Raw genomic sequence first — 25,314 nt, 5'->3', positions numbered from 1 at the left:
CTCTACGAAACCTTACAAAACATGGCTGTAGTTAGTGAACTTGAGCAATAGAATCTTCCAGAGAAGTAAATGGCAGGCTGCCCACTCTTCCTGCAACACTGCAGAATAATGGAAGCGGGCAAACCAAAGCTCCAGGGAGAAGATGCTGCTCAGTGGTAGAGCTCTCTCAAGGTCATGGACTGAACCCCAGCCTCTCACCTTCCCTCCAAAACAAATTAACAGAAGAAGACCAGCAAACATAGGCAGTCACATTGTTCTTGACCCCTGGATTTAATGATAGAAGCATTCTGAAAATTCGCTCTGAAAAATATGTATTTTCATACTTTTAAGGAAGAAAAGACATTGTCTTGTTATTCTAGCAATGGGTATGTTCAGCTCCCATTGTAGGGTTTGGTGATAGTTATCTGTGTTTGGTAGGAGAGGGACTACATCTGGTTCCTGTTCCCTGGCAATGCCATCCATAATAAGTACAAGTTCTTTGAAGGGCTCCAATGCTGAGCAAACATCCTCCCGAGTTCCTGAGTAAGCCAAGCCATCTTCACAGCCAGCAGACAGCTGGAGGGACCCAGTTTTCCTCAGCAGGGTCAGCCTTTCCTGGGAATTTGATTTTTTGGCTCCCTACACATGGCTCCGGTCAGTGTTGAGTACACTGGCTCTTGTGTTTTCAACAGTCCACCACATGACCCACAAAAGATGGAAATGTGGAAGCCAGCCAGGCACTGGGGGAGTTCTTTCTCCCAGGTCTTTTTCTCGAGAACGGATGAGCTAACATGTGTTTGGACCGCACTTTATCTAAGATTCAGGGAGAACATGTACTCCCAACATAAAGACCAAATGACCATCTCAGGACTCCACTTTTCCAGAAAGGAGGAGTTAACCACTAGAACTCACAGCTGGATGTGCTCCTTTAGATGAATTCGAAATTAGGTCTTTCCTGATCATCTTTGCTGTAGTACTGACCTCAGGCTTAACAAGTTCACCAGAGTGTCATGTTAGGACAACGTGCTTGAGTTAAATGAGAACTGGCCTCCTTTTTATGATGAGTCCTAATAGTAGAAATAAATATTTCAAAAAAGTCAAAAAGGAAGAAAATGTGGGCTTAGAAATCAGCCAACATAGAACCATGATAAAAAATGTAGTGCTGTTAAATTCTTTCTGTTGTTGTTTTGTCTTTTCCCCACGGGATGCCAATAGCTTCTCAAGATCCTTATAACTTAAAAATAAGCTTGTATAAATAAAAGCATATGGGAAAGGGATCATTTATATGGGAAAATCTATACAGAGTTATAATTTTCCATTTTTTGGTCTAATGGTTGAGATTCTACTCCTGATACTTTGGGATGGCCACTCGAGCTCCTCCTACTGTGGTACAGGCTTCACTCCACACTCTCCTTGTTCTGAAAGCTCACCTGAGTACAGATAGCACAGCAGGTATCTTTGTTATCCAGAGAGTTGACCATCTGTGTGTTCCTGAAGACAACACCAGCCATGTAAATGGAAATTGGGGGACTTCCCACGGTGAATCTCAAATGGTTTTCTATCTTTCTTTCTTTTTTTTTTTCTTTTCAGAATGCAAACGGATTGAAGTTTTGGATGTTGTGTTTGTCATCGATAGCTCTGGTAGCATTGACTATCAAGAATACAACATCATGAAGGACTTTATGATTGGCCTGGTAAAAAAAGCTGACGTGGGCAAAAATCAGGTCCGGTTTGGAGCTCTCAAGTACGCTGATGACCCGGAAGTGTTGTTTTATCTGGATGACCTAGGCACAAAGTTGGAGGTGATTTCAGCGCTCCAGAATGACCAGCCCATGGGGGGTAACACTTATACTGCTGAGGCCCTGGCCTTCTCCGATCACATGTTCACTGAAGCCCGGGGCAGCCGTCTGCACAAGGGGGTCCCCCAAGTCCTCATTGTGATCACCGATGGAGAATCTCATGATGCAGAGAAACTCAATGCCACCGCCAAGGCCCTGAGGGACAAAGGCATTCTTGTCCTGGCAGTGGGGATTGCTGGTGCCAATAGCTGGGAGCTGTTAGCCATGGCAGGCTCAAGTGACAAGTACTACTTCGTAGAGACGTTTGGAGGCCTAAAAGGGATATTTTCCGACGTATCAGCCAGTGTCTGTAACTCTTCAAAAGTCGGTAAGGCCTGTCAATTGAGTTTCTCCCAATTATTAAAAACAGGACCACATGAGTGAGACACCAACCCGTCACACTTGAGAACAAGTTTTCTAGGGAGGAGAGAAGGGACCGAAATTATGAAGTGGTTTTCCTACTTTACAGAATCTCAGAGTTTGACAGTGCTTCAAGGTATTTCATTTATCCTCTTCCTCAAGAGAAAACCATTTGAAAACACTGTTTCCTCCCACCTGGGCTCTTCTGACACTGGGAACTCTGCTGTTTTTGAAAAGATTCTCTTTATTAGAACATAGGTTTACTTAGGTGTCTTTTTCCCCCCTTTAAAAAAATTCTTTTTTTAAAAAAAGAAAACAAACTTTTTTCATTTTACATACCTATCCCAATTACCACTCCCTTCCCTCCTCCCATTTTCCACCTTTCTCCCCCAAACCCCACCCCTATCCACTCCTCAGAGAGGGTAAGACACATTGCTCTGAGGAAAGATTACTATATCTGGGCTGAGCAAGGTGTCCATCCAAAGAGAACAGGTTCCAACAAAAGCCAGTACAAGCTGTAGGGATAAATCCTGGTGCTACTGCCAGTGGTCCCTCAGTCTGCCCCAACCATACAACTGTTACCCACATTCGGGGGTCTAGTTTGATTCTATGCTGGTTCCTTCCCTGTCTGACCAGAGGTGATGGGCTCCCATTAGCTGTTTCAGTGGGTGTCCCCATCATGGTCTTGGCCTCTTTGCTCATATCCTCATTCTTCCCACTCTTCAGCTGGACTTTGGGAGCTCAGTCCAGTGCTCCAGTGTGGGTCTCTGCCTCTGTTTCCATAAGTTGCTGAATGAAGATTCTATGGTGACATTTAAGACAATCATCAATCTGACTACAGGGCAAGGCCAGTTCAGGCACCCTCTAAACTATTGCTTAGGGTCTTAGGCAGGGTCATCCTTGTGGATTCCTGGGAATTTCTCTAGTGCCAGGTTTCTTGCTAGCCCCATAATGGCTCCCTCAATCAAAGATATCTCTTTTCTTGTTCTCTTCTCTGTCCTCCCCCCATCTTGACTATCCTTTTCCTCAAGGTCTTCTCCCCCACCCCTTCTCCCTTCATCTTCTTCTGCCCTCCCTTCTCCCCTGACCACCATACTCCCAATTTTGTCAGGAGTTCTTGTCTATTTTCCCTTCCCAGGGGAACCTATATGTGTTTCTTTTAGGGTTCACCTTGTTACTTAGCTTCTCTAGGGTCATGGACTATAGGCTCGTTATCCTTTGCTTTACAGCTAGTATCTACTTAAGAGTGAGTACATGCCATGTTCATCTTTCTGGGTCTGGGTTACCTCACTCAGGATGGTCTTTTTCTAGGCCAACTCTGCCCTCTTGTAAGGGCAATCATCCATTGCCTGAAGTCATTTTTACCTCAGGCCAAATATCCTTGGTTTCTTTTTGGATTTGTTTATGGTCCAAGTTCATTGAAAAAACAGACTTGGGTATTAAGCACTTCAGTCCAGGCTCTGAGGGCTCTATGACAGAGAGCAGCCGGCTTCCCTTTGCCCATCTTTCCATTCTGGCAGCTAGAGGCCATGTGACTGTGTGCATGTGTGTAGTTTGTGAATGTGTGTGTGTGCATGCTCATTCGTTGCTCATGCATTCAGCTGACATTTTGCATGTTTCATCTAACTAGACATGGTGCTGCATATCTTTAGTTCTAGTGTTTGGCAGGCCAAGGCAGTTTGAGGCCTTCCTAGGCTACACTCTTGAGTTCCAGGCTAGACCTGCTTTATCATGTAAGCTCATCTTTTCCTTCCCCCACCAAAAAAAAAAAAAAAAGCGTGAAAGAGAGCCTTAGCCTTTTTTCTAAGGCCTTTCACAGGAAGAGACGGAATTTGCTTTTCACAAAGGAAGACTAGTAGGTGGAAAAACATAAAAGCAATTTTGTGCTCTAAAAAATAAATAATAAAGATGTTTTTATTAGAGGAATTTCTGCTGGTTCACAATTCCAACATGTGGGTACAGTTCTTTTTCAAAATTATTTAACTTTCCTGGTTTTGTTTGTTTGTTATGAGATTTGCCTCCTTAAAATGTAGCCTCTAGCTTTTTCTCTGGAAAACTAGCAATCTTTCTGTTTGTTACTAGAAACGAGGACAAATCTTTATTTCCTTGATAGCAAATGCCTAAAATTTGGTCTGCCCTTTTATTCTCTATGGAAGTTGACAACTGCAATTTAAAAAATTAAGTTGGGTCAGTGTTGATAACCCTGGAAATTCGAGAAAGTGACAGGGCTTAGCAGAAAGCTAGCAGATGCAGACGAGTGTGTGCTGGGCATAACCTATCTATTAGCAATGGCCTCTCTTGTTCTTTGTTTTGTATGTGTCACAATCATGCAATGGGATAATCTCTGACTATATTACATTATGTGCTCAAAACCATTTTTTCTTAAGTTGATATTTTTGCCTACATACACCAGAGAGAGGAGGCTGATAGAAAAGTCAGACAGAGAGCAGAAAGCATGCTTTTTAAACAATTTGCCCTAATAAACCAGAAAAAAAAATTTATTGGATCAACTGGACCAGGGAGGCCAAGCTAATAATACTGACCATCTGCTTCTATTTGAATCTCTGTGTGAGCATGTGTTAGTGTTGTTTGCTGTGCTACTACTGTCCCTGGCCTTCTGGGAAAGTGAGGCTGAGATCGCAGATGAGGAGAGAAGTCTTTGTATAGCACTGCTGTCGGTTCTCTGGCATGTCAAAACAGAAAATGGCGCAAGATCAAGCAGACAGAGCCAAGAGAAACACGGAATGGATGGGTTACCAGTGCATGGCTCCTGCTGTCTTTATGAAAGGATCATTTGTATTTATTTATTCTCCAATTAATGTGACCACAGAGAAGCATGAGATAAGGAACCAATATGAAAATACTATTTCTGTAGAGCAGCAGATGTCCAGTTGACTCCTGGCAGGTTAAAGAAAGTTAAGTCTCCTGGTCTTAACTCATTTCCTTTCCTCTCTGTAGATTGTGAAATCGAAAAGGTTGACCTCGTTTTCCTCATGGATGGGTCAAACAGCATCCATCCAAATGACTTCCAGAAGATGAAGGAGTTTCTGGCATCAGTTGTTCAAGACTTTGATGTCAGCCTCAACCGAGTGCGCATAGGAGTGGCCCAGTTCAGCGACAGCTACAGATCGGAGTTTCTGCTGGGGGCGTTCACGGGGGAGAAGGAGATCTCCTCCCAGATTGAGAGCATTCAGCAGATCTTTGGATACACCCATATCGGAGACGCACTCAGGAAGGTGAGGCACTACTTCCGGCCAGACACGGGCAGCAGGATCAACGCAGGGACCCCTCAGGTGCTGCTGGTCCTCACAGATGGCCGGTCCCAAGACGAGGTGGCTCAGGCCGCTGAGGAGCTGAGACACAAAGGTGTGGACATCTACTCAGTGGGCATTGGGGACGTGGACGACCAGCAGCTGATCCAGATCACAGGGACAGCAGAGAAGAAACTGACGGTGCATAACTTCGACGAGCTGAGGAAGGTGAAGAAGAGGATCGTTCGCAACATCTGTACCTCAGGCGGTGAGAGCAGTAAGTATTGAGTTCTTCATTTTGATTTCCCCCCGCCATCTTTGTTGACATTTTCCTCCAACTGTTTACCTCCCCTGGGCCTGCTGGGAGAATTTAGATTTGGGCCTCTGGATTTCAATTTGAACTTTTTCACAGCTATGAAGTATGTGTATTCTGTGAGCCGTGGAATGAGAAGCAGAGTGTTAGAGACCCCGAGTCTTCTGTTCACAGTGTCTCCCAGAGGAAACATGACTCCTCTGTGAACAGAGATGCCTGGCTTTGGAAGGAAGGTGTGAGGGAGAGGCCATTGTTCACATTGTTCTGCTTTCGGAGGTTGCAGAATGTGTCACGGAGAAAATGAACTGCCTGATGGATTTTCGTTGCCTGGCAATAGGCCCACAGTGCCAGCAAAGCTCCCATGTAGAGAACATCTCTAGGTCTATACCTTTACTAGAAAAATTTACCACAGAGGTCAATAAATATCTTCTTTGGAATAGTTACATTTGGGGGCTAGAGAGTTAAGTCAGGGGAGTGCTTCTATGCAATAATCATGAGTACTTGAATTTGATCCCCAAGACCCATATAAGACACCCAGACGTGGTGATATATATCTGTAATCCCAGACCTGGAGAGACGGTGACAGGGGGATCCCTGGGACTTGCTGGAAAGTCAACCTAACCTAGTAAATTAGTTCCAGGCATTGTGAGACTCTGTCCCAAAAATAAGTCTGTGGTACCCAAGGGGTTGACACATGAGGTTGACTTCTGGCCTCCAGGTACAAATGTACATATACACTCAGGCACACATACAAGCACATGCATACACATGCACGCACGCACACACACACAGAGAGAGAGAACATTATGACATTTTTATGGTAGGTTGAGTGTCTTGAAAGAATCGCTCTTCTTTTTCTTATGAATGACACCCTATGGATTGGTGATTACTCCATCCCAGTACCCCTGGTGAACATTAGCCACAGACTTCAATCAAGGAAAGAAAAGCTACAGGCTCATTTAGAGACAGACACGACTTCAGGTCCCTGCTCCATGCCATCTTTTCTTGGACAAGTTGCTTCATTTTTTTAAATGAGTTGAATGTTTTCTTTGTGGAATGTGACTGAGCAACACCAGGCTCATCTCCGTGCGGCTTATGAGAGAAAACGCATATTCATACCTGCCTCTCAACAAGCCTGCCACCTACCATGGAATCATCAAGTTCCTCTGTATCAGCCAGGGTTCCCTAGAGGAACAGAACTGCTAGAATGAATCTCTCTTTACATAGAAAGGGAATTCATTTGAGTGGTTTACAGGCTGGGGTCCAGCTAATCCAACAATGACTGTCTACTGGCAAATCCAAGAATCTAGCAGTTGTTCAGTCCACAGGCTGGGTGTCTCAGCTGGTCTCCAGGAGATGGCTTGGCTCCCAAAGAAAAAAAGGCTCTAATGCCAGCGAGGAATGGACTTGCTAGCAAGGGTGAGAACAAGGAGGCTAAGAAAGAGAGCTCCCTTCTTCCCTGTCCCAGAAAGAGGCTGGACCACAGAAGTGTGGCCCAGATTAAAGGTGGTTCTTCCCATCTCAAAAGACTTGGACTAAAAGTAGATCTACCCACTCCAAATGATTTAACTAAGAAAAAAATCCTCACAGGTGTGTCTAGCAGCTTGGTTTTAGTGAATTCCAGATGTAGTCACGTGGACAGCCAAGAACGGCCAAAGCACCCTCCATTTTTGCCTACCACTAACCCATTAAATGCATTCATAAGGGCTGGACCTTCCCTTTAGTCACCTTATTAAAAGACTTGAGTCTCCTCTTAGTGATTAATATGCCTGCCCCACTGTAACTATAGAAACTTTAAGTTCCAGTCAAGGTTTTACTTTTCCAGCATGCTACAGGCTGCTCACCTGACACACAAGACCAGGCCACACGTGGGCGACATTTCTCCCATTGTTTCTTTCCTTACCTTCCATACCACCCCTTCCGTTAGGCTTTGCCCTGCTACTTCTACTAGTGTCGGTCTCTGGCCATTCTAGAATGGACTGGAGGGTAGAGAAGAGTGGGAGAAACAGAAGCATTTCGCTCAGAGGCACTTGGCAGGTGGCAGCCACTGGTTTTGTGGTAGCCCACACCTGAAGCTGGGTCCTGGGGTAGGAGCATCCTTGAAGCTCTTCCTTCCTCCTATCGCCTGTATCCTTACTAAAGCCAAAAAAAAAGTTTAGGGGAATGTCTCAAATAGTGTTCCTTTGAGAAGATGTTGTGGAATAATCTTTTTGTACACTGTGAAGATTTGTCATTTGGACTAGGTTAATAAAAAGCTGAATGGCTAATAGCTAGACAGGATTTTTGGAGCAGGGAGGATTCTGGGAAGAAAAAAAAAAGAGTTACCAGCAGATGCAGAGGAAACAGACATGCAGGAAAAGAGTCATGCAGCAACACATAAATGAATAGAAATGGGTTAACTTAAGTTATAAGAGCTAGTTAGAAACAAGCCTAAGTGTAGGCAGAGACTGCTCATTCGTTTCCCAGTGGCCCACACCTGAATAATAACATAGAAACTATACTAATTACAATACTGTTTGCCCAATAGCTTAGGCACACTTCTATCTAACTCTCATATTTTAAATTAACCCATTTCTATTATTCTGTATATCGCCATGAGGCTGTGGCCTACCAGTAAAGTTCTGGCTGGTGACTGGTATCTTTCTCCTTTGGCAGCTACATGGCATCTCTCTGACTCTGCCTACTCTCTCTCTAAAGATCTCTGTTCAGATTTCCTGTCTGGCTTTACTCTACTAAGCCATTGGCCGAAGCAGCTTCTATTACACAAGAAGGTAGCCCTTTGTTTGTCCTTGCCTCCCGGCTAGCTTACTTCTTTTTTTTTTCCTCTTTTTAATTTTTATTTTTTTTAATTTATTTATTTATTAAAGATTTCTGTCTCTTCCCCGCCACCACCTCCCATTTCTCTCCCCCTCTCCCAATTAAGTCCTCCCCCTCCTCAGCCCAAAGAGCAATCAGGGTTCCCTGCCCTGTGGGAAGTCCAAGGACCACCCACCTCCATTCAGGTCTAGTAAGTTGAGCATCCAAACTGCCTAGGCTCCTACAAAGCCAGTACGTGCAGTAGGATCAGAAACCCATTGCCATTGTTCTTGAGTTCTCAGTAGTCCTCATTGTCCACTATGTTCAGAGAGTCCGGTTTTATCCCAGGCTTTTTCAGACCCAGGCCAGCTGGCCTTGGTGAGTTCCCAATAGAACATCCCCATTGTCTCAGTGTGTGGGTAGCTCTAACTTCTTATTGGCTAACTCTTACATCTTAATTTAACCCATTTCTATTGATCTGTGTATCGCCATGTGACTGTGGCTTACCAGCAAGATTCTAACCAGTGTCTGTCTCAGGCAGGAGATCCATGGCGTCTCTCACTCCTCCCTCCTTCCCAGCATTCAGTTCTGTCTTCTCTGCCTACCTAAGTTCTGCCCTATCAGGCCCAAAGCAGTTTTTTTATTCATTAACCAATGAAAGCAAGACATAAACAGAAGAACCTCCTACACCAAGCTTCTTTAATAACCATTGGAAATAAAGCATATTCATCTCATACAGAAGGGATTCCCACATCATCTAAGCTATTGGCTGAGCTTTTATAATTAGTAAGTCTCCATTTGGTCATTTGAGAGCTGGCAGATAGGACAGAAAAATTTGCATGCATACAAGAAGAGATAGGTATGTCTGAATTCAAGATTGTCCATATCCCTTCCTTAGCCCCTGAACATCTGGAGATGATTCTGGCTCTTTTTTTTTTCTGAGCTCTCCCTGCCCCTCCTCTTGAGTGGAGGGTCTGGGGATCCTGAAATAGTTCCTTTTACTGCTTGCTTCTACCAGTTCCTGAGGCCACAGCAGCAAGTCCAAAATGCACAGTCCTGGAAATGACTGCTCCTTTTTTGCAGGAACCCTCGGGCTTGCTCTTTGAATTTCTAGGCTTAAGTTAACTTGAAACTACTTTTTTGGGCCCCTTTCTCTTGAATTAAAGAAGAAATTGCTTCTCTTTGTGTGTGGGAGAACGCGCAGAGTACATCAACAATTCTCTCCAAAAGTATTTTCCCAAGCTCCAGCCTCACACCTGTTACAAGAACCCAATGGATAGGTCAAAGGTTGAAGGTCATGAAGTTGGTCAGGGGCCGCTGTCTTCCTGCATTTTGCTTTAGACACTGCTCTGACTTTGGAATGTGTCTGGTTATTCCAGCCAAGTCTTCTCCATGAATTTTCTATTTCACAAGAGATGCTCATTTTAAATTATTAGGTAGAAAATTATCTTCGAACACTCTAGTTTTTACTTGAGTGCATGAGAAAGTTTAAAAATGGGAATCTTAACTCCAAGTAGCGAGTTATTTTTAAAAGATGCAGTTGCTATGCCAACGAGATGGCTCTGACAGGAGAGGCACTTGCCCCTAAACTGGCAACCCGAGCTCCATTCTGGAACCCACATGGCTCAAGGAGGGAAATGAGCCCTGCAAGTTGCCCTCTGACCTCACCCCCATGCAGGGCCCCCATAAGCAAATATCTTTAAAGCCTTTCTTTTAAAGTAAGGAAACAAGCATGGATATGAAAAGACAAAGTGCTCTTAAGATAAACTTGAAGTCGTTAGCCCAGCAAACAAGAATGCAGGGCTTTGAAGTCATCCCATGAGCTGAGAGCTGATGAGGCTAGCATGGGCCCTGATAAGGCTTCAAAGGCATGCGCAAGGATGTTATGGGATGCCTGCTCTGAAGTTATAAAATCCTCCAACCACAGAGGTCAGTCAGTAGTTTGGTGTGTTTTAAAGTTACCCAGGCTTCAATCTGGACATTTGCTTGGCTTGTTTTGGGGGTTTCAGTTTGGTGCTGGGTGCAGGGGATTGACTTCATCCATGCTAGGCAAGTACCACTGAGCTACACTCCAGCCTCATGGGTCCTCTCCTCCATCAAACATGCTGAACGTTGGGACACAATTACTATTTGAGTCTTATTTTCCCCTTCATAAATCCTGGGCATGCTTGAGTCTCACAGTGCACAATGATTCAAAATGGAAAACAAGGAGCAGCTGGTGGAAATGCCCCACACAAGTAAAGTCTTTCCTCTTTCACCCAACAACTTAGCCCATTTTCTTTAAGACCACTGGTGCCTAATCTTATTAATGTACCTCAGCCTGCAACAGTGTCTTGATCCCCCCCCCTGCCGATTTATTTATTGTGTGCATTTAAGGGTGGGGCACGTGTGCCACAGGCATGTGGAGGCCAGAGGACAACTTGGCAGGAGTCAGTTCTCTCCTTCGGCTATGTGGGTTGTGGGAATTGAACTTGGATCATCAGGCTTGGCAGAAGGACCTTTCCCACCTCCTCACTGGCCCCAAAACAGGATTTTTTTCATACTAAGAATATGAATATGCTACCATCAGCTCTAAATAAAGACCTTGACAAATAAAAGAATCAGATAATTAGATTCAGCTTTGGGGCCGGGCATGGCAGACAGGAGTATGACTATCCCACCAAATCTGCTCTTTTGTATTCTTAGTTGAAACATATAATCTCTTGGGTTTTGTGGTTAAGAAAAGTGACCCTAGTTTAATTCTTCATGACCTTTGAAAATCAACCTTATCCTGCCTAGTTTACTTCTCAAACTATCTCTGCCTCCCATGAGTTTAGGTCGCCACTGACAGATTCCCTTTGAAGCAAGCCTCCTCATGGAAGACTTCAGTTCCCCAAATTTCTCAGGCACAGATCTTTCTGGGCCAATCCATGAAAATTTCCTTGCCAGCTTCTCCTCATTCCCCATTGCACTTAGTCATGTGGCTGTTTGGCCTGGACTTGTTCAGCGAGTTCTGTTCCATTGATTATGATATTATGGAACCATTTGCCAATTTTTATTAAACATGAGGGACTTAGACTGTTTTTGGCATACTAGATGCCAGACACACACACACACACACAATCTAAAAACTGCTGATTTAAGCAATGTATATAAACATTTTTTTTTAGCTTTTTAATTTGTTTTTAACACCAAGCTCCATGTGTCGAGAAGGCAGGAAAAGGTTGGAGTGAGTTAAGCAGCTCAGACATTCTTGAAAGAAAAGCACGCATGTCATTAGAATTTTATCCTTCTCAAACTATCTGCCTTTAGGGAGCTCAGCTTAAAATATCAAGCCCATCCAAATGTCTTCGATGCTGAAACTTCCCAGGAGTTAATGAGATAACAACAAAGACCTTTAAATGCAGTACCGCTCCAAGGCTCTAGAATCCCGAATGGCAGTGTCCTGGCTCCCCAGACGGCTGACTCCTAAAGGCATGGACAAGTTGAATAACTGAATTGCCAGGTCTCTTCACCTGGAGGACTTAAGAAAGATCTCAACAGTTTTTCCTTCCTTCCCTCCTTCCCTCCTTCCCTCCTTCCCTCCCTTTTATATTGATTTCTTCTCTGGGTGGATGTTAAAGATGATCAAAATTGACTCGATGCTTCTAGAAAGATAAATGAGCCAAACTTTCCTGTGTGCTTTTTTTTTTTTGCTTCTGAATGACTTTCTCTGTTCAAATGTTTTTACTTTTCTCTCCCTCCTATTATAATTTAATATTTGTCAATGACCTCAGTTGTTAAGTAGTGCTATCGGAATGTGTTTTAGATTACTGCCATTTCCACAAGATGCCTTAGAGTTACTTAAGGGATTGGATACATCACAATGTGTTTTTAATGGCTAGAATAGAATCATTTAGCATTTTGGTTGTCGAAGAATCATCCAGATTCAAATTCCAACTGAAAAAAAAAAAAGTAGTCTTATTATTCTACAAGTCGTTGAAGAGTGAGTTTGTGGTTTTTCCCTGTTCCAGGCTTTTCCTTGTTTTCCTACTTTCTACCTAGAATAGAAATTGGACTTCTTAGCCCCTAGAATCAGACGTGCGTCAGAATCACATTAGTGTGGTGGTAATCCTAACAAGAGACTCTTCCCCTTGCATCCTAGATTGTTTTGTGGATGTGGTGGTTGGATTTGATATCTCAAGTCAGCAGAGGGGGCAGACTTTGCTCGAAGGTCAGCCTTGGATGGAGGCCTACCTCCAAGACATCTTACGTGCCATCAGCTCCCTCAACGGGGTGAGCTGCGAGGTGGGCACCGAGACTCAGGTGAGCATCGCTTTTCAAGTGACAAACGCTGTGGAAAGATACCCCTCCAAGTTTGAGATCTACAGCGACAACATACTGAGCAGCCTGCAAGTTGTGACAGTGAACGGGCCATCCCGCCTCAACACAAACCTGCTGAGCTCTCTGTGGGACACTTTTCAGAATAAGTCGGCTGCCCGAGGGAAGGTAAGATGGAGTTAGTTCGCATGTTGATCTGCGGTTTTTCAGTAAACGGTTTGCTAATTTTTCCCTCATTTTTTTCTGAAACCTTCCCTAGGTGGTCCTTCTGTTTTCAGATGGCGTGGATGACGATACTGAAAAACTGGAACAGAAATCCGATGAACTCAGAAAGGAAGGTACTGAACTGGGGGAGGGGTAGGAAAGGGGTGAACTATTTTTACTTATTTTAGATAGGCTTTTATTTTGTAGCCAAGGCTAGCCTGGAGCATCTCATGTAACCCAAGTCGACCTCAAACTCAGGGCAGTCCTCTTCTTAATCACTTGAGTGTTGGGATGACAGGTACGAACCACTATGCCCGGCTGCTTATTCACTTTGTCATTTCAGAACTCAACTCCATTGTTTCCAGGTATGTTACTGACCCTGAATTTGGCAATCATGTCCCCTCGGAGCACTTGGATCTCTCATGCCTCTCATGGTCCATGTGTATAAAACAGCACACTGACCAGGGCTCTGCGCTTCCCCTTCTTACTGTGTGTGTTCTTCGAGCCTTTCCTGGAGGCAGCTCCTTCCCATCTTCCCGCATGTTGTCAACATTGCTACTTCTGTCGCATGGCAGTGAACAGGAACAAGTGGCCAAGGAACAAGTGCTGGATGGCTTCCTCCCGACACTAACCATTTCCAGACTTGCAAGCATTTTTTTGGATGAGTTTCCTTGTGTGCTGGGGTTTTGTAATTCTTTCCTTCGGACCGCAGAAGGACCAGCCATGATGGTCGTGCAGCCTCAAAGCACAGGAGCCAAGCATTTAGCTTTTAGCACCAACAGCCCTCCTGACTCCTCCATTCAAGATATGGGGCAGTAGAGGCAAAAAGCAACCACATGTTCTGAATCAGGACCAGTTTCCCATAAGTGGGCGCTGCTCTCACACCCACATATTCTTTGTTGGCAGGATCACCCACCTGCCAATCACTCAGAGCTGTGTAGTCTCTGAAGAATTGCCATTGGCCCATGGGAGTTCCATCACCCAGAAAGCCACTTCCCTCTTTCTTGGGCAGAATAAGGAGCTGGGCCTTGGTGTGTGTCAAGTGACATGGAGGCTGTGATCTATGCTCCAGAACTTTCTGAGGTCAAGTCAAAGCTGGGGTATTACTTGGGTACTGCCCTGTCCTTCACATCCTTTCTTCTGGGGACTTTTTAACATATTGTATGTATCCAAACCGTACATCAGGGTCTGCTTCCAGGGAGCCTGGTCTAGTACAGGGCCTGCCTATTGGGTTCACTAATGTGGGTTGGCCAGAAACTGTCTTTCCTGCTAAGTTCTCTCCTTAACTTAAATTTCAGAGTTCTATGGATTTACAGATATACAGTAAAGGTTTTTATTTTACCCTTTATTTATATTTATAAAGCTTCCTTCTCTTAATTCTATCCAATCTTGGTCTTTGTTTCTGAGTTCTAAACAGATTTTAATTAGGATTAAGGATAAGACTTTGGGTCACCTAGTTTGAGAGGATAGTTTTGTTGTAGATGAAGAGAGACAAGTCAAGTTATAAGAGCCAGCTAGAAATGAGCATAGATAAAGCCAGACATTCATAACTAACAATGAGTCCCATCCGGGCAGTGGTGGCATACGCCTTTAATCCCAGAACTCGGGAGGCAGAGGCAGGTGGATCTCTGTGAGTTCGAGGCCAGCCTGGCCTACAAGAGCTAGTCCCAGGACAGGAACCAAAAGCTAAGGAGAAACCCTGTCTCGAAAATAAAATAAAAAAAAAAAAAAAAAAGAGTCCCCATGTCATGATTTGGGAGCTGATTGGTGGCCCCCCCAAAAAGCCTGTTACATGCATCAACTTCAGAAGATATATGTTCAGAAATATTTAGACTCTTTGATAAAGGAACAAAGGAATGGTGATGGTAGCATCCTCTTAAGAACATCATAAGGCTCTCAAAAGGGACAAGGAAGACCCTTGTCCCTGGCTTCCCAGATACTTCCACTGATGATACGCTGACCTAGGAGGCCGCTTTAGTTCAAGATCACATATCATACAGACTAGGCAGTCCTCATGCAACAGGAAGAGAGGAGAAAGTAATGACAGTGGGCGTGGCTCTGTAATTTATGCATGTAGACTGGGTTTGAGTTAGCTCATTACTATTTAAAAGTCAAATGCCCTAGAATTTCCTCAGGGGTTCTTTATTCTCACAACATTTGGAGCTTTCTCTTTCTTGGCTCTTAGAAGACGTTGTTAGGGAGGCTGTGGGACTCATTATTGAATGTGTCTGAAGGGAGGAGTACTGAACACTCCAGTTCTGAGAATGCTCATAAATAATAGTTCTGTGCATATTTCTGACATGTCACTATCCCATGGATCTCGTAATGCTCACATTTTGCATTTCCTGGACGTGTAAGGAAAAGCAGATGGGAAAAGACTTTCCTTTTCTGACTAGATCCAGAAGCATGCCCTCCCCCTTCACTAATGCCCAGTGAGCGGCACAGCATCACTGTCCCAGTCCGCCCCACAGACTCCCCCTCGTGCTTAGTCTAGAAGGGTGACCCGTTGCCCTAGTTTGTCTGGGACAGGTCAAGAATTTACAAGGCTGACACCAGAAAAGCCCCAGACAAACCGGAGCAAGCTGGACATCCGACTCGTGAACCTTTCTCCCTGTTACTAACCACTCTAGCTGCCTCTCCTCAAATCCGAGCCACCCCCGCAGGCCCTGGGAGGGCTCCCCTCATCCTCTTCATTCAAACCACAGAATATGGACTTCTCTAAGAAGGGCCCTTGACGCAATGAGGTCCTTGAATATTTCTCTATCTACTGTGGGGTTTTGGTCTCCACATCCCATCCAGATAGAGCCTCACACATCCATCAGCGAATGACTCTCCGTGATTCTGTCTTCAGCACATTTTGGGTAAAATGTCCTTGAGTGTAAGGCTTAGGAATTAGGCCGCATGGAAACCTGAAGTGTGTAGTAAGTCAAGGATTTAACTTCTCTACGCCTCAGTTTTCTTGTCTGTGAAATATGGTTACACTCACATCTGAACACCTACAGGGCATGAATAAGATAAGGCATGTGGATCATGTGACTGTCTTCCTGGTACACGGCAGCTATTAAAGAACATGAATGTAACCATCAGCCAGGATGACTGCCAGAGTTACTTAATTCTCAGTTTTCAAAACCAGCCAATGGCAACCCTACCCTCAACCCTAGAATTCTGTTTGAAATATTCTGATCTATAAAATTCTAAGGCTTATGAGACCCTGCCTCAGTGACTGTCATTTGCTCCCACCTAAAGTTATAGTTGGAGCATCAGTTCCTTATGAGGTCATTGGAAGCATCCATTTTATTATCTGTGTGTGTGCATTAGTTTGTGTGTATCACATGTGTGCAGGGGGCTTCAGAGACCAGAAGAGGAGCCGGATTGATATGTGGTTTCAAGGCACCATGTGGGTTCCTAGAACCGAACCCAGATCCTCTGCAAGAGCAGCCAGTGATCTTAACTGCTGAGTCATCTCTCCTGCCCATAAACACCCATTGTGTATGTTTTGTTTTGCTTTTTTTTTCAACAGAAGTAAGGCTTGAACCTGGCCCATCACACATACTAAGCAAGTTCTCTGCCTGAAGGTTTTGTTTAAATATGGATTCGAGATCAGTAGATATGGATTAAGACCTAAAATCCTATATTTCTCTTTGGAATTGGTCATTTTCCTGTGCAATCTGTATTTTATTGAAAGATACTAGCCATTATGGGTATATATCTCAGGAAAGTCTGTATTTCTGAGATGCTCCTAGGCGATTCTGACATTGTGGCCTTAAGAATCTTATACATAGGATAAAAACTGTAGGGCATTCATACTTTTTGGATGCATGATTTCCTCTGTACTGTAGCAAGCTGTGTGGGCCTTTGGCTTACTCAGCGGCTCACTTCAGTAACGTTGTTGTGAAATCCTGTACACCTGCCCCTTCATCTCCAGTTTGAGTCTCTCAACAGTTGTGCTATTATTTGCTGGCATTGTGTCATGGGGTTGACGAGTGTGGACAACAGAAAGCAGCAGTTTGCCGAGGCTAGTCATTTAAATACGCTGAGTGATTTAAATGACCCCAACCCACTTCACCTGGAGAATATGTTGAACAGGCCTGAATGCCCTCATAACCATTGCTGTGGATGGAGCTGCCGATACCAGTGACCTGGCTGACCTTCTCTACATTGAATTTGGGAAAGGATTTGAGTACAGAACCCAGTTCACAATTGGTATGAGGAACCTTGGGAGCCAGCTGTCAAAGCAACTAGTAAGTTAACAGAGCAAAAGCTGGAGGGTTTGAGCAAATGTCCCACTTCTGGGCTGCAGTCTTACCCCTAATAGTTTAAGACTTCGGTTGTCTCATATGTCAGTTTAATATTGATGGATAAGGGTGTGAACTAATACCTTTTAAGTAAAGATGTGGTGGGCCTTTATGAATTCAGCCTAAATGAGAGCATGTTTGAAGTGTTCTATAATAGCGTAGCTCAAAGCATGTTCAGCAGATGCACTTTGAACAAAGGAGGTAGCAAGAGGAAGAACAAAGAGAAAAATAAGGAAATACTTAACCATCACTGGCCGTACTGGCTGGATCACAACCTACGCATGCTAGGACACTAAGATGAGCTTGAGTTATGAACAGACCCGGGCTGTTCCCTCCACTGGCAGCTTCTCAGGTTCCATGCAGCTCTGAGTGTCACAGTGATAAGTTATGAGCAGACCCCTGGGCCGTTCCTTCCACCAGCAGCTCCTCGGGTTCCGTACAGCTCTGAACACCACAGTGTATGGTGACTCTAATGTTCAAGGTGCACTTTCCCTGCAGCCCAGGCTGTAAGTGACAGCCCGCTGCATGTGGAGTTCAAGCAGAGCAAGAGCAGCCTGCGCTGAGTGTGGGGGAAGGGTGAGGGGTGTTGGGCCTCCCGGGTGGACTTTCTGGGTGAGCGATTTCCTCCACACTGCCAGACCCTTGTGCTCTGCTCAGTTTTTACAGCCTCATACCCAGACACGATGCATCCTCACCACGTTATTTCAGAAATATACAAAGAACCAAGCCCGAGTGTGAGCATTACCAAGTCCAAGTCTGTAGCACATTGCTGATTTCACTTTAATGAGTGGTTAATGGTTTAGAATTAATTTGTTTATAATTTATGGAATCCTTACTAAGTATATCAGAAACCTTTCCAAAGAAGGGCTGTTTCCCACCCCCCCTCACATGAAAATGAAGTATAGCATTTACTGCAAACTGAATTTTCCTAAATGAATCTGCTGGGCCAATTGTAAAACAAACAAACAAATAAATAAATAAACATTGTGGTAGGTATTCAGGCGATGTCGAAGCAAGTCCAGGGTGCAGCTCCCTCATGTTTTAAATATACAATAAGTTTGCTTTGGCCGTCACACAAAGGGAGCATTCTTGTACTCCCACCCTCTGTAGCAAATGCTTCTAAAATGCTGGCAAGCAGTTGACACTTCCAAAGTCCCATCAAACTCTCCTGGATGTTTCCGAGGGACTCTGTTCCAAGCAGTGTTTCGGAGTACACTGTTCAACTCTGCCGACAAGCTGAGAGTTACAAATGGAGCCAGGAGAAAGCAGCACGCATTCATTTTGCTGATCAAAGCTTGTGGGCCAGGATAGGCAGAGTAGTCAGCAATGGGCAAAGCCTAGGGGAAGGTAGCTGGGGCAATGGCTCAGTGGTTAAGAGCACTGGCTGCTCTTCAAGAGGACTCAAGTTCAATTCCCAGCACCCACATGCAGCTCACAGTTGTCTATAACTCAAGTTCCAGGGGATCTGACACCCTCACACCAATGCACATAAAAAAATTAAATAAATTATTTAAAAAGTTGGGGTAAGGTGTGTTGACAAGAAGCAACCCCATTGATCATTTCATGTGCAGTGAACTGGCCAAGGCCGAAATGAGACCATCTGTAGAAGTCAAACACTTTTGAGTTGGTCAGGAATTCCTCATAGGGAAAAGATGTCAGGACTTGAAGAAAAGGTAGAATCAGCCATCTTAGCCTTGACAAGGCTCTTGCCACTGTGAACCCCACAGTGGGGTACATGTATGGGATTGGAAAATCGATGACACTAAACATAATTATCCTTCTGTTTCCCAAGATCAATGTTGCAGAAAGGACCTGCTGCTGTTTGCTCTGCAAGTGCACAGGAGGGGACGGCGCCATGGGGGATCCGGGCTCAGCAGGGAAAAAGGTGACTTTATCTCAGACTTGTGGTTCCCATCACTTGGACTGCAGCAACCCTTTCAGATATGAGTTGGGGTAGACACAGAAAGACGTTACCTGCCAGACCGAGCCCCTGGAGGAGGCAGGCAATGATGGTACTCCTTCCTCATGTCAGATTAGATAGTTGCCATTTTCCTTGATCTTCTAAATTAGAGTTGTTTGGAAGTTCTTTGAGGGTTTTGGGGAGACACAGTCGTCAGGATCCTGGACAGGCCCAGTGTTCAAGCAGCAATAGCCATGCAGAAGAGCCGAGTCATCCTCAGGCCGAGTGACGAAAGGTTCACACCAGTAACTCACTTCCCTTTTTAACCTTGGCAGTGACATCCAAATCAAGTCTGCTGAAAGTCAAACTCGGGTCACTCTGCCATAGCAAAGGGTGTGACAGTATTGACGTCCCCAGATGTATATGTTTATGTATCCTTGCATGAACATACTATTTTAGACATTACGATGTGTTCAATATGTACAAACACACATTTAATGATTTCCATACTGCTACCTAACATCTGGGTTGGATATCTGGCCACCCTGCATAACAATATGGCTCCCCTATCACCAGAATCATGTTACTGAAGGAAGCTTTGGATTCATTATTTCTAGAATGCTTGGACTTCATAGAAGGAGAACGGCAGAATTTAAAAATGTATCAAAAAGCCAGAATAGAAGGAAATGTGTGTGGTCTGGTTTTCTATGTGTAGCAATAAGTCCTAAAAAGGAGAAAAAAGTTATTTTGCGTAAAAGGATAATTTTGGTCTGTCAAGAACAAGTATATTTGCCTAGAGAGGAAAGCCAGTTCTGTTGGTATTCCTGGAGACAGCGTGAGACAGTGTGCTGGCACAGGTACGCACATGTGACGTGCACATGTACATACTCATGCATACACATGCACAGCTACCACCCCACATACATACATGCACATATTCATATACATGCATATATTCATGCACTTCCATCTACAACCACAGCTCCCCATGTATATATACATGCACAGATATGTACACATCCTTTTGAATATCTGGAGGCTTGTATGATAATTCTCTTTTTGTTCGTGTAACCACTACTAGCTTGAGGTGGAAGGCCAGGGACATTTTCAAGCTCTTGCATTGCACATGAAGTCTGCCCTCAGAGTGGTGGATCTGCTCTGATGTCTCCCTGCCCAGTCTGTGGAGTGCTCATGTTTTTTCCTTTCCTTTTTTCCAGGGACCCCCAGGTTTTAAGGGCAGTGATGGCTACCTGGGAGAAGAGGGCATTGCTGTAAGTCATGACCTTTTATAGCTTATGTATTCCTACAAACCTTAAAAAGGGAAACAAAGACCAGTCTGAGGGTTCAGATGCAACATCTCGGTCTTTCCCGAGTCTCCTTGTGCTTGGGTGACAAGTCTCCTTGTTGGTTATGACCATACCTCCTTGCTTTGACTTACCCACTTACACCGCACAGTGAATTGGGTGTGAAAGGTAACGTCTTCACCATAGGCACCACATCCCTGCCATATGCCCAAGCCATTTTGTAAGAATTAAACCAACTCACTGCATCATTTATCAGGAGCCCTTCTCCCCTCGCTTCTCTCTCCCTTCCTTCCCTCTCTTTTCTTCCTTCCTTCTCCCCCCCTTTTCCTTCCATGTATCCAATCATGCATTCATCTGACAATACATATTGAAGCTTCTTACTATTTACTTCACTGTTTGCAAAAGACATTGATACACAAATACTTATATATGTGCACCCCATGCGAGCATCCCGGAAATGAGAAAAACCTAGAAAACAAGCACAGATGGTCCTACGTTAGGGACCGTTCACACGGTGAGAAGACAAACAAGGTAACTGTCACACTGCTCTACACATGGCTGCGCAGAGGCAGGGGGAGGCAACGGTATTGAGCAAGACCAAGAATTTAATGGCTTAAAGACCACCAAGGGGAGGAAAAGGCTTCAAATGAGGGGTAAAAGTTAGGCAGATACTTGAAGGGTGACAGTGAGTTTCTCTGGGCAAAGCATTTGGGAAATTGCATTTCACTGTGAAGGGGAAGGGAGAACCGTGAGTTCAAGGACAACATGGAGTCCAAGGACTGAGAGTTGGCAGACTGGCACCTGGTCAGCATGGCTGGAACCCAGGACACGGCAGAAGTCCCCTGGAGAAGACGGGCTTGTGTCCAGATGATGGACACTGATGGTAAACATACGAGTGTGAATGATGGGGCTGGTCTGCTCAGGCAGCATCATCGGTGATGCTCAGACCGAGGTCATAGGTCAAAGTCTTAAAGTCACAGGGACCGGGCAAAGAGTCCTGGAATCTTGGCTGAGGGCAGAATGAACGAACACACATGTGAAGGATGTTAAAAGGGAACAATGTGGTGGCCACCTGGGGAGAGGGAAGCTCCACCCAGGCAATAAGCAGGTGGCATCCAAAGCAAAGGGCTGTCATCATTGTAGTTCTGATTTACTTCCATTCTTGAGTCCTGGCTGGAGTCCTGGAATGTAAGTCATGAAGAGCCAGATGTTTTCTTAAAAATAAAACAAAACAAAACAAAAAAATTTGTCAAGTATCCCAGACAGATCCCAGATCATAAAAAGTACACACTCATTTGGATTTGTGCTTTTCCATTTTTCCTCAGGGAGAGAGAGGAGCCTCTGGACCAATGGGAGAACAAGGTACTAAGGGATGCTTTGGCAGCAAGGGGCCTAAGGTGAGGATTCTATAAGATCTCGTGACGTCATCTTGGTGGTTGATTGCATTTCCCATACTTATACTGCTGTCCTTTCTGTTATCAGGGAGCCAGAGGACTCAGTGGAGAAGAGGTACAGTGCCAGGCCCATGTAGTTCCCTCCCTCCCTCCCTCCCTCCCTCCCTCTCTCCCTCCCCCTCTCTCTTTCTTTCTTTCTTTCTTTTGGTACCAACCATTTCATTTAAGTTTTCTTTTTTTAATTTTTGAGATTATAATTCCAATATTTCTATCTTCCCTCTCCTTCCAAACCCTCTCATACCCCTCCTTTTTCCCTTTCAAATTCATGGCCACTTTTTTCCCCACTAACTGTTATTGCATGCATATATGTACATGCATATAAAAGCAACCTGCTCTGTCTATATAATGTTACTCGTACATACGTTTTCAGGCTGGCCATTTGGTGTTGGATAGCCGATCGATTGCTGTCCTCTTCCCTGGGGAAGACTCTTTCTCCTGCTCAGCATCCCTTAGTTGATTGCAGTTCTTTGTGTAGGATTTGGGCCTTTCCCATCCACCTTGACATTTTTATTGTTGCTGCCCTTGTTTAGTTCATGTTTAGGAAGTCATATTGGTGAGGTTTTAGGAGAGTAGCTTCTGGCACTATGAGGAGACAGTCTCACAGCAAACTCCCTGATCTCCTAGCTCTTACGATCTTTCTTCACCCTCTCCCACAATGTTCCTTGGGCCTTGAGGGCAGTGGTGTTTTGTAGATGTATCCATTAGGACTATGCTCAAAAACTCTGCATTTTGATTGATGTGGCTTTCTGTAGTGGCTTCTGTCTGCTGCAGGGAGAAGTTTCCTTGATGTGAGGGAAGGGTTAGGACTACACTTATCTGTGGTATAAGGACAAATGTTTAGATTGTTGTTAGGGAGTGTGCTGTTGTAAGTTCCCTTCCAAGATCCATGACTTCACTAGCACTGAGTGGTTGGCTAGGTTTCGAGTACCATGTTTTCGCTCTTGCTGAGCAGTTATTACCAGTTAGAGAGTGGTTCGTTACTGCCAAGGTGGACATGACACGCTGTACCCTCTGGTTATTGTGCCATGTTGGTCATTGTGGTTCATAGGCGTCCATAGCTGGGAAAGATGGCCGGCTGCCTCCCTTCTTTGGAAGCTTGCATGATGCCTTCTGATACCATGCAAGCTGGTTTTCAGGGAGGAGGCATCCAGGTCAGTTCCGATTCCTGGGGTCTGGGATCTGGGTCTGAAGTGCATGGTGTCTTCAGCAATAGGGACTTACCCGCCACCTCTCTGGGGCAGGTAAGTGAACAGGATAAGAACAATAGGTTGTATGTTTTGGGAGTTGTTTAGACAGCCCTGGCCAACAATCCAAAGGAGGGCCTCTCGGGTCTGCTATTGGTTTTTTTTTTTTAGGTGGTCTTTGGCTCTTAGAGGAAGCATTGTCAGCCCAGATAAGAAAAGTTCATTAGAACTGTCTATATGTATTTATATGCTGAATTTACATATATTATAGGGTTTTAAGTAGATAATGACTCATTATAGATTTATCAGACATCCTTATTGCTATTTTACCCACTTCCCTCCTTCAGTCCTTCCTCCTGCCCCCTCCCAAAAGAGCCCCCCCTTTTCCATTTCCCCCCTCAGATCGCTTGAGTTCTGCTATTCCTCCTCACCCTCCTCCCACCTTCTTCCATATCTTCCTCCTCCCTCCCTCCCTCCCTCCCCTTTCCTCCTCCTCCCTCCCTTCCTCCCCTTTCCTCCTCCTCCCTCCCTCCCTCCCTCCCTCCCTCCCTTCCCTCCTCCTCCCTCCTGTTCCCTGAGGAGCACTTTCCCATGTCCCTAATCAGATGGCTTGTACCCGGCTATTGCCCTCTCTATTGCTCCCCAACCTCCCCATCCCGGCAATGGTTCTGTTTCACATTCCTGGTTTCTGCAGTTACTCCAGGCTGTGTGCTCACACGTGAAGATTTGGATGGAGGGCCTCCAGTGAGAGCAAACGCGCAGCATTTGCTTTTCCTCACTCAGTGTGACCTCTTCTAGTCCCATCCATTTACCGGCACAGTTCATGACTTCCTTTTTCTTTACAGACAAATAGTATTCCATAGCGCATCTGCACCACAGTTTCCTAACTAATCCATTGGCTGAGGACATTTAGGTTGCTTCCATTGCCCTAGCTATTGTGAAAAGAGCAATCACAGAGCTGAGCAAGTATCTGTGGAGGACGATGCTGAGTCCTTTGGGCATTGACTAGGGAGTGGTACAGCTGGGTTATATATGGCAGACTTATTTTTAGCTTTATGATAATTTTCCATGTGGATTTCCATAGTGACTGAACCAGGTTGCAATCCCTCTGGCAGCGGATGAGGCTTCTGTTTTCCCTGCACCCCCTTCTAGCATTTGTCATCCACCATTTCGTTGGCATTTGCCGACCCAAAGTTGTCTTGATTTGTGTTTTGTTTCTTCCTCTCTTTGCAGGCTCTGTTTATTAGGACAGTTTTCTGTCACTAAAAGCCACCTTTGACAGTACCCAGCATCCCCTCTCGAGGAGGCCAATACGTAGCACAGAACCCTTGAGGCTGCTTTTGCTTGGCATCTGGCAGATGCGCACTATATTCTAACCACATCTGTCTTTGCAGGGAGAAGTCGGGGAGAATGGCATTGCTGGATTGAACGGAGAACAGGTACCATGGTTGCCGTCCACCCCAGGTACCCTCCTCCGCAGGCTCTCGCAGAGAAAAATGAGAATTTGAGCTTTTCCTTCTCCATCTTCTAGGGTGACAGTGGGATTCCTGGAAGAAGAGGAGAAAAGGGTGATGAGGGATCTCAGGTAGGGATCGAGACTCAGAAACTAGAACCCTGCACTCTAGGGGAAAAGAGGGTTTATAAAGTAAAACTGCCCTAGACATGTCTACTGGCTCTGGCTCCAGGCTTGTTTAGAGACAAGTAGTCATGAAACCTGATCACATAAGACAGTAAACATTGATTTCTCATGTGTCTATTGGGTTTTGCTGTTCATGGTTGAAGGTGACTAACCTTGACTCAGGTCTATATGGTATATATGTGATTCTTAGCACATGGGCTATACTTTTTCTGCAGAGGGAAACAAGAAACAAACAAGGTCTCCTGTGGTGTCTTGAGGTCTTATGTCTCTTATGGCAACACGCCTTCTCTTGCCTTGATGCCTGTGGAGTGAGACAGCACTCACCACTGGGGAAGGGCCAGGCATGGTTGTTAAAAATGAAACGTGTACTAGTGTTTGTCCAGGTGTCATCCACTCAGAGAACACTAGACCTGTCCGGTGCCTTTTTACAGAGGTGGGAGTTAGACACCAACCCACATGCAATCAGACTTGCTCTTACATCTCTAGCCAAACTTGGAG

The 25,314-nt window shown here is 44.9% G+C and overlaps 1 protein-coding gene across 1 annotated transcript in view; it reads left to right on the top strand.

Moving 5' to 3' along the window:
* LOC101995212 (collagen alpha-6(VI) chain) overlaps positions 1 to 25,314 on the top strand; it is a 102,721-nt gene that overhangs the window by 8,742 nt on the left and 68,665 nt on the right. The window contains exons 7-17 of the mRNA XM_005368499.2: positions 1,570 to 2,145; positions 5,136 to 5,705; positions 12,661 to 13,004; positions 13,096 to 13,174; positions 17,127 to 17,281; positions 19,128 to 19,220; positions 20,453 to 20,506; positions 21,865 to 21,936; positions 22,022 to 22,048; positions 24,572 to 24,616; positions 24,709 to 24,762. Coding sequence (XP_005368556.1) covers positions 1,570 to 2,145; positions 5,136 to 5,705; positions 12,661 to 13,004; positions 13,096 to 13,174; positions 17,127 to 17,281; positions 19,128 to 19,220; positions 20,453 to 20,506; positions 21,865 to 21,936; positions 22,022 to 22,048; positions 24,572 to 24,616; positions 24,709 to 24,762 — 2,069 coding nt within the window. The remainder of the gene's footprint in view (positions 1 to 1,569; positions 2,146 to 5,135; positions 5,706 to 12,660; positions 13,005 to 13,095; positions 13,175 to 17,126; positions 17,282 to 19,127; positions 19,221 to 20,452; positions 20,507 to 21,864; positions 21,937 to 22,021; positions 22,049 to 24,571; positions 24,617 to 24,708; positions 24,763 to 25,314) is intronic.

This window comes from Microtus ochrogaster, unplaced genomic scaffold, assembly GCF_000317375.1.
Source record: "Microtus ochrogaster isolate Prairie Vole_2 unplaced genomic scaffold, MicOch1.0 UNK33, whole genome shotgun sequence".
Lineage (NCBI taxonomy): Eukaryota > Metazoa > Chordata > Mammalia > Rodentia > Cricetidae > Microtus > Microtus ochrogaster.
Note: the sequence above shows the minus strand (reverse complement) of the source record. Positions and strands in the feature narration are given on the sequence as shown.